This window comes from Octopus sinensis, linkage group LG9 (assembly GCF_006345805.1).
Source record: "Octopus sinensis linkage group LG9, ASM634580v1, whole genome shotgun sequence".
Taxonomy (NCBI): Eukaryota; Metazoa; Mollusca; class Cephalopoda; order Octopoda; family Octopodidae; genus Octopus; species Octopus sinensis.
The window spans coordinates 24,524,021-24,534,020 of NC_043005.1; the positions used below are offsets into that span (position 1 = coordinate 24,524,021).

Genomic DNA, 10,000 nt, shown 5'->3' on the forward strand with positions numbered 1-10,000 from the left:
ATCAGTATGATCATAGCTGTCCGACAAACGGGTTCGTGAAACTCTGAGTAAAAGTCAGTCAAGATATTTTCAGCTTTAATTAAAGTATATTACTCTACGTCAGTATTTAAGTACGATGTTTTCTACCTATTGCTTACTCGTGTATGTGTGTGTGTTCGTGTGCGTGTGTTAGCACGCCGGGCGAAATGCGTAGCCGTATTTCGTCTGCCGTTACGTTCTGGGTTCAAATTCCGCCGAGGTCGACTTTGCCTTTCATCCTTTCGGGGTCGATAAATTAAGTACCAGTTACGCACTGAGGTTGATGTAATCGACTTAATCCGTTTGTCTGTCCTTGTTTGTCCTCTCTGTGTTTAGCCCCTTGTGGGTAGTAAAGAAATATATATATATGTGTGTGTGTGTGTGTGTGTGTGTGTGTGTGTGTGTGTGTGTGTGTGTGTGTGTGTGTACGTATGTATGTAGGGATAGATAGATAGATATTATATATGTATATCTATATCTATGTGTTACCTTCGTCTGTGGACACTGCTCACAGACCTGCCTTTCCCATATTGGACTTGTCAGTCATGAGCGTGCATGCACGCGACGTGGACAGCCTTTCTGATCTTCGTTCGCGAAGCCAAGCCATGCTATGCCATATCTATGTGTATATGTATATATATCTCTCTCTCTATATATATATATATATATATGTGTGTGTGTGTGTGTATAAGCGTGCGTGTGAGCGTGAATGTGAACAGGTGTGTGTTTATACGTATAACGTTATACTAATGTCTATAGGTATAATTTGTGTGCGGTTATGTTGGGATCATAATTAAGTGTAAGTGTGTGTATGTGGAAGCCACTTCACTTTAGTGTGTGTATTTCTGTATGTCTGTCTGTTCGTCGTTTCGATGGGACTGTACGAGGAATGAGGTGGGTGGGTTCATAATGTAGAATTAATACGAGTTCCCAATCTAAATGCTAATGTGACCGTGAAAGTCATTAAATCGTTGACCATCGTTCAACGGGCAACGCTTTGATCAATGTAATAACTTCCAACCGACTTTTTTGACTTTATTTAAGTTTTGATTATCGTCTATGTCTTTTATTAGGATTAATTCTCTTAAAATTATAAAAGATGTCAATCCAAAGGTTCAAGAGTTTCTTCTATTTGCATATTGTAAATACGCCCAAACGAACTCATCTCGAAATTTTCGTTTGGTCGATCGTGCTTTCAACTCATAAGATTCTAGAAGCAATAGACTACAGATTGTTATCAGATTTGTTCCCAGACATTATGGCATGTTATTGCACCACCACGTTTTATGAACTGCATAACATTGTATAAGATATGAATAATGATATTGTCCGTTTACGGAAACAATTGTAATGTCAATTGACTTCTTTCCTCATTTGAATTATCACTTATATACGAGGGGTGAAGGAAAAGTTTTGAACCGTCAAGGCCTTTGAGCCTTGAAGTCTTGTACCTTCATCAGAGTCTTGTACCATGTTTTGATTTTATTTTTTTTGAGGTTCAAGACTGTTCATACAGCCTCGTATATTTGTTCGTGACTGAGTGTGTGTTGTGTGTGTGTGTGTGTTGTGTGTGTGTGTGTGTGTGTGTGTGTGTGTGTGTACGTATGTATGTAGGGATAGATAGATAGATATTATATATGTATATCTATATCTATGTGTTACCTTCGTCTGTGGACACTGCTCACAGACCTGCCTTTCCCATATTGGACTTGTCAGTCATGAGCGTGCATGCACGCGACGTGGACAGCCTTTCTGATCTTCGTTCGCGAAGCCAAGCCATGCTATGCCATATCTATGTGTATATGTATATATATCTCTCTCTCTATATATATATATATTATATTGTGTGTGTGTGTGTATAAGCGTGCGTGTGAGCGTGAATGTGAACAGGTGTGTGTTTATACGTATAACGTTATACTAATGTCTATAGGTATAATTTGTGTGCGGTTATGTTGGGATCATAATTAAGTGTAAGTGTGTGTATGTGGAAGCCACTTCACTTTAGTGTGTGTATTTCTGTATGTCTGTCTGTTCGTCGTTTCGATGGGACTGTACGAGGAATGAGGTGGGTGGGTTCATAATGTAGAATTCATTATACGAGTTCCCAATCTAAATGCTAATGTGACCGTGAAAGTCATTAAATCGTTGACCATCGTTCAACGGGCAACGCTTTGATCAATGTAATAACTTCCAACCGACTTCTTTTTGACTTTATTTAGTTTTGATTATCGTCTATGTCTTTTATTAGGATTAATTCTCTTAAAATTTATAAAAGATGTCAATCAAAAGGTTCAAGAGTTCTTTCTATTTGCATATTGTAAATACGCCCAAACGAACTCATCTCGAAATTTTCGTTTGGTCGATCGTGCTTTCAACTCATAAGATTCTAGGAAGCAAATAGACTACAGGATTGTTATCAGATATTTCCCAGACATTATGGCATGTATTGCACCACGTTTTATGAACTGCATAACATTGTATAAGATATGAAATAATGATATTGTCCGTTTACGGAAACAATTGTAATGTCAATTTGACTTCTTTCCTCATTTGAATTATCACTTATATACGAGGGGTGAAGGAAAAGTTTTGAACCGTCAAGGCCTTTGAGCCTTGAAGTCTTGTACCTTCATCAGAAGTCTTGTACCATGTTTTGATTTTATTTTTTTTGAGGTTCAAGACTTTTCATACAGCCCTCGTATATGTGTGTGCGTGACTGAGTGTGTGTGTGTGTGTGTGTGTGTGTGTGTGTGTTGAGATTATAGCCTCTTACGCCTAAAAAACACAGCCATCCGACAAACTGGCAACACGCACAATTCGTGTATGTGTATTCGGCTTTGTTTATATATCTCGAGCTGCTTTTAATTCATACATATATATATATATATATACATGACCGCATGCGTATCGTTGGCGATTTTTTCCCTTCGTCTTCCCTTCCTTAGATCTTTCCTTTTCCTATGTTTCTGACGAAGAGCTCCGCTCGAAACGTTAAGTCCTCCTTTCTTTCCTTTCCTGAGCGTCCAATAATACTATACTTGTTCCACGTTCTCGCGTTGTGTTTTCTCTCTGTGTTTTCACGTTTGGATTAACTTTATATAGGGCTAAAACATTTTAAAAACATTTTAAAGGATTTATATGAAAAAACAAGTCAAGATAGAAAATGCTAAAATAATTTTATAAAGAACATTTCAGTACCGGTTTCAGTCATTTGAGACCTTTTCAACTGTAACGATTAAATAATTAAATTTAGAAAAATTAAAAGAAAAGTTCTTTTAAAAGAATATTTGTAGAGTGATCAAATATAAGTGGCATTTTCCTTGTTTCTGCCTTTCTCTGTCTATCTTGTTTACACTTGTGGGTTCGAGGTCGTATGAATTCTGGTGGGGAAGAAGAAGAAGAAGAAGAAGAGAGAGAGAAAGCAAGAAAGAAGAAGAAGAAGAAGAAGAAGAGAGGAGAAGAAGAAGAAGAAGAAGAAGAAGAAGAAGAAGAAGAAGAAGAAGAAGAAGGGGGAGGAATTTGGGAGTGCCTTGATTGTCGTATTTTGAGTGGTCAGTGGCGGCTAGCAGTTGCTGTTCAATTCATGAGAATATTTCTATAGAATTTGCGTAGGTGTTATACTAAATAAAACCTACGCAAATTCTATTTATTTAGTATAACACCTACGTTTTATTTAGTATAACACCTACGTTTTATTTAGTATAACACCTACGCAAATTCTATAAACAAACCTTTTAATAGAAATATTCTCATGAATTGAACAGCAACTGGTAGCCGCCACTGACCACTCAAAACAATATGGCTGCTGGAAAGCCATATGCGTGACAGCAGAATTCAGAAAATGGTTCTCGGAGGATTACTACAACATCAGCAACGCCAGTTTCTGGCCAATTAAATTCCGCGATTGTAATCTCAAGGTTTACATTCAAAGCGCGGTAGAGAAACACACCAACCGCTCTGCCTAAACCACCAAGACCAATTTGGTGGCCAAATCAGGGATGTTTTCGAAGATCTTCTCGGGGACGCAATGAGGAACGCATGCGCCAGGTTCTGTAGCTATCTACATACCGTAATGGAAGCTAAGAACGATGTGTTAGAGGAAAGTGTTATCTCCCAGCCATAATCGATTTGATATTTTCGATTGTTTTTAAATACTTTCAGTGTTGGATGAGACATTGTTTTCTTTACCTTTTATGCAACTGTCAAATTTAGCCCAAGACCGTGTGCATATATATATATATATATATAATATTATATATATATATATATAATATACTGGCGAAAATAAATTTAAGACCGATGATAAAAGTTCTATTTCTTACAAAATATTTTGTTACTAACACCATACAAATCATTTTTATCTTTTACTCTTATGCAAGATTTATTGCTCTTTCGAATGATGCAGACATAACTATTTTTATACAACTTGAAGAATTCTAATACTAAATTGATATAAACGTTTCAAATTTACCGGCAAAATTAGTTTAAGACTGTATCATTATAAATTTATTTAAAGCTTAAGATTGTAGCAAAAATGAACAGCAAGAACGAAATACATATTAGTACTTTGTGCCGTAGCCTTTATTCTTAATAAAGGTTGCACAACGCCTCGGCATTGAATTCGCTAAGTGATTACAAAATTCTATGGGAATGTTTTGCCATATTTCATTGATATAGTCGAATAATTGTTTTAAATTAGATGGCTTTTTTAGCATGGACTTTTTTGGAAACATAATTCCACAAGTTCTCGATCGGATTCAGGTCCGGGCTCTGGGAAGGCCATTAGATTATGTCAGTATTATGGTGATCAAAAACTTCCATAACCTTTTTGGCTTTCTGCACAGGACTATTGTTCTACTGATAAATACCCCGCGGAGGCATTAGGTGAGTCAAATATGGCACAACATTATCCTTTAGTAGATTCATATAACCTACACTATTTAGCTTTCCATCAACTTTAACTAGAGGGCCAACACCAAAACTACTATATGCCGCCCACACCCCCACACCCCCACACCCGCTTGCGCCGTCTTTTCCTTGCATTTCGGATGGAATTCCTCGGTTGGGCGACGTCTGACGTATGTTTTACCATTTGATCAAAATATACAGAAGCGTGACTCGTCACTCCAAAGGACCTTGCACCAATCTTCGGCAGTCCATTGAGCATGGCTTTTTGCGAACTTAAGGTGTTTGAGTCGGTTATTTTCGGGTATTATTGGCTTTTTCCTAGCAATTCGTCCATGTAGGTCAAATTCTCTCAAATGGTTGCGGACGGTTTCTGGTGTAAAAATAACACCATTCTCGCTGGGCAATTGTTTACAAATGTCAACGGTTGTCAGCATTTGGTTGTCTTCCGAAAATCGGTGGATTCGACGGTCCAACTGCGCTGTCGTTTTTCTTCTTTTATGCATATATACATATACGTGTGTGTATATATGTATATATAAACGTATATCCATACATGCATATATACATATATACATACATGCTTAAATATATATATACACGAATGTGTGTGCGTGTGTATAATTGACATTTATTATTTAAAATTTTATTTTGTATGCAGATATGTATGTGTATATATATATATATAATATATATATATACATATGTATGTATATATATATATATCTATCTTTATATATATATATATATATATATAATATGTTGTGTTGTCGTTTTATATATATGTGTGTGCGTGTATGTATGTATGTATGTATGTATGTATGTATATAAATGTTGTTATAAATTTTGCGAGAAATGCATTTTCATTTACTTCCATTGTTTACACATAAAAAGAGGATAAAAAATTTTAAAGAGAGCTGCCAGCAAAATACGCAGTTTTTATTTTAAACGCTGGTCACGTGATTAAATGGAAATTAGCGATGACAAACCACTCAATCAGTCTCAAAATAGTGAGAAGTGAAACAGTGTAGTAGTTATGACAACACAGCTAACTGCATAACTAAAGATTTATCATTATGATTCAACATTTTGGAAGGTGAAGGTTACTTAGAATATTGTGTTTTCTTTGCCTTTTATGCAATCTGTGAAATTAGCCCGAACACCCTGAAAATATATGTATGAGAGCGGTGAGCTGGCAGAAACGTTAGCACGCCGGGCGAAATGCGTAGCCGTATTTCGTCTGCCGTTACGTTCTGAGTTCAAATTCCGCCGAGGTCGACTTTGCCTTTCATCCTTTCTAGGTCGATAAATTAAGTATCAGTTACGCACTAGGGTCGATGTAATCGACTTGATCCGTTCGTCTGTCCTTGTTTGTCCCCTCTGTGTTTAGCCCCTTGTGGGTAGTAAAGAAATAGGCATTTCGTCTGCCGTTACGTTCTGAGTTCAAATTCCGCCGAGGTCGACTTTGCCTTTCATCCTTTCGGGGTCGATAAATTAAGTACCAGTTACGCACTAGGGTCGATGTAATCGACTTGATCCGTTCGGCTGTCCTTGTTTGTCCCCTCTGTGTTTAGCCCCTTGTGGGTAGTAAAGAAATAGGCATTTCGTCTGTCTTTACGTTCTGAGTTCAAATTCCCCCGAGGTCGACTTTGCCTTTTATCTTTTCGGGGTCGATGAATTAAGTACCAGTTGTATACTGGGGTCGATGTAATCGACTGGCCTCCTCTCCCAAAATTTCGGGCCTTGTGCCTAGAATAGAAAAGAATATATATATGTATGCATGCAGGCATGTATATATGTATGTATGCATGCATGCATGCAGGCATGTATGTATGTATGTATGTATGTATGTATGTATGTATGTATGTATGTATGTATGTGGGGAAAGCTTGGTCTGCAATGTTTGCAGTCGTGTGTGCTTGTCAAGAGCAGGGCTCATTAGCCACCAACGGAGCCGCAAATGCAAAATATAAGTTAGTCCTAGAGCGCACAATGTTCCTGAAGGTCGGCAATGGTCTTCCTCGGTCACGAGTGGACGGCCATCATCATGTATGTATGTATGTATTATGTATGTATGTATGTATGTATTATGTATGTATGCATGTATGTATGTATTTATGTATGTATGTATTTATGTATGTATGTATGTATGTATGTATGTATGTATGTATGTATGTATGTACGTGTATGTGTTATATCGGAGGTACATGTAACTTTCGTATTTCATGTCGTCGGCTTAATAATTGAAAAGAAAATTGGCCCAGGCTATATTTTACTCAATAGCATCACCTGATAGAATCTGTTTAGACATTTTAATATTTCGTATTGTGGTATCATGGGCCCATTCATGTAGGAAGTTGTTGCTGGCTGTGAGTGTCTCAGTACGTCTGAAATCCCTTGAAGAAATTTGTTCTATCGTTTGAAGGTGATGAGATCTTTTTCTTTTTTAATTTGTTTTAGGATAATATTAAATAGAGTTGGACATATCGTGGAAAAGAAATTATGTTGTACTGTAGCTATGTGTTCTTATGTGAGCCTAAATTGTGTAGGGGGTGCATGGCATTTGGTCCCAGCCTTGGATGAATTCTGAATTGATGTCACGGTCGTTAGGGTAATGCTGGTGGTATATTCATTTGAATGATGGTTGTGGTATGGGGTGGCCACATGGGGCAGCTGTACTCTGGGTGAAGCCGTGCAAAAAGAAGAGAAATGGGGAATGATAACATCTTGCTTTCTGAAGAGGAAGGTTCTGAGGATCCAGACGTTCATCGCGCGAGTTGTATCGACTTTATAGCATGCAGCTAAGACTAAATTTCTCTTTATTCCTATCTATTGAGAATCATCTGCGAATATTTTTTTTATTTTGTTGTGACTGATGACGCTTGAAATGTCGTTTGTATTGACTGTAAAGAGAAGCGGTTCCAGAATAGGACATTATAAAAAAAAAACTGAATAATTTAAAAGTGAGAAAGTTGAATAATTGAAAACCGGATCAAGTTAAACTGAAGAAGTAATGGATTAAGGATTAACTGTTTCAAGATAGTGATAGGAAATAGAAGTGGAGGTGATCCTATTGAACATGAACTGTGGAGATTTAGGAGAAAATTTTGAGTAAAGATGGTGTTTAGAAAAGGCAAATATTTTGCAATCACACCGTATTTGATTAAATGATAGGTTAAAGCCTCGAGAAAATATTTAGATATATTTATATTAATTTCATTATAATAACAACATAACAACAATATATTGTTTTTCGTTGCATTATTTTATATATGTATATTATACTTACAGCATATCGACAACATAATCATACATATCGTAGAAAATGTGTTAATCTTAAAACAAACATTTCCCATTGATTTTTTTTTCCAGACGCCAAGACGAATTTAATGAAGAAAGCAAGCAGAAGCAATCTTTCAGAGGCATGACCAGTAACCGTAATTACCGTACTTTGGCATCACCAACCAGTTCCGGTATTAATGAGCGTGCAAGCAGTACTGAATGCTGCAACAGCGCTGCTAACAAAACTGGTTGTGGAAGCGGTAACTGCGTTAGTGGCGGTGCATGTAAAAAAGACTCTACTCAAACGCAGACTCCTGATCATAAGAAGTCACCCCGCCCATGCCCTGTACTGAAACGCATGCCCAAAGAGCAAAGTGCTGAAGTGTTACATAAACGTAGGCAGGTAATGTTATATCTTATCTTATCATGTTTCTTAAATCATTAGTCAAGAAATATGTTTTATTTCAACTGTGATTGACAGAGGACATAAGAATGATGAGTTCCTAAATGATGATGGATCTTCAATATTGTAGATATTTGTGACGGATATGAGTATGGTGTTCAAGATCAGGCTTGAAATTAAAGGACAGGGGTTGTTGGGAAGTTTCGGATGAATAGATTGCTTGTGTACATTTACAATTAGTGAAATACTTATGGATTGTAAAGTTTTGTTGCTCAAGGTGTGTGTGTGTGTGTGTGTGTGTGTGCGTGCGTGCGTGTAGGCGTGTATGTGTGTGTATATGTGTACGTATGCATGCATATCTGTGAAGCGTAAAATCAAAAGCAAAACCAACAACCAACAGCATATAAGAATGATGTTGGATTTTTTTAAATGATGCTCTTAAAGTTATCTTATTTAAGGAGAAGCTGATGCGTGGAGTCATGAAAGTAAGAGGAAATCTAGACAAATGAGAAGTAATCATGGCTGCAGTTTGTAAAATGAAAGTCAATTTGGAGAGGATTGGCACAAAAAGGCAGTCGTTAAATTCATTGCGGCCAGTTTAGCTTGTATAATTAAATACCAAAGAATGGTTAGTGGTTGCCTTTGCACAGCTTCTAACGCTGGAAATGTACTACGGTGCCAGCTGTTGATTACCAGTGAACTAAGGTAACACCCCTTATTTTTCGAGGACCTTCCAGAGTATTCGAGCGGTTCCAAGTAGTGCTCTTTTCTGCAAAACATACGAAACTCAATATCACTGATTTTGCCTTAGCCTGAAGTGACGAATTCTACAACTCCCTTCTCTCGATATAATTTGGAGATAAATGTAATAATCGGATAATTTTAAATTTGCTTTGTTTACTGCGATTACAGGATTATCATTAACAAGCTGGTCTTTTACTCAAAGGAAGAGACTACATCTTTAGAGAGGAGAATGAAATCTAAGGAAACTGAAATTGCCGCTTATGTAATCAGTGAGTATTTTCCACTCTCTGATTACATAGGTGGCACTTCAACATACTATAGCAGTTTGTCAAATGTTAGCTCAGAATGAATGCAAGCAAAGTGATATGGTCTGTTTTAATTTACACTGGTTGCTTTGTTAAACAAGATATAGGATACTACAGTTCAGTGAAACAATTATGTAACAGAATAATTTCTTATCAACTTGGTAAACTATGAATTCTATAGGACTTTGGCATCCAGACAAAAACAGAACAATTGAACGCCAGAGACCAGATATCATATATTACATAATAAAAGAGAGAATGCCACATAATAATAATAATAATAATAATAATAATAATAATAATAATAATAATAATAATAATAATAATAATAAGAATAAGAAGA

The 10,000-nt window shown here is 36.7% G+C and overlaps 1 protein-coding gene across 3 annotated transcripts in view; it reads left to right on the forward strand.

Annotated features, from left to right (window-relative positions):
* LOC115215842 (somatostatin receptor type 2-like) overlaps positions 1–10,000 on the forward strand; it is a 317,928-nt gene that overhangs the window by 272,174 nt on the left and 35,754 nt on the right. For all 3 annotated transcript variants that reach the window (XR_005000605.1, XM_029785176.2, XM_029785175.2), the window contains exon 4: positions 8,296–8,608. Coding sequence is in view for 2 of the 3 variants with exons in the window: in XM_029785176.2 (XP_029641036.1) it covers positions 8,296–8,608 (313 nt within the window). In the remaining variant the exon portion in view is untranslated. The remainder of the gene's footprint in view (positions 1–8,295; positions 8,609–10,000) is intronic.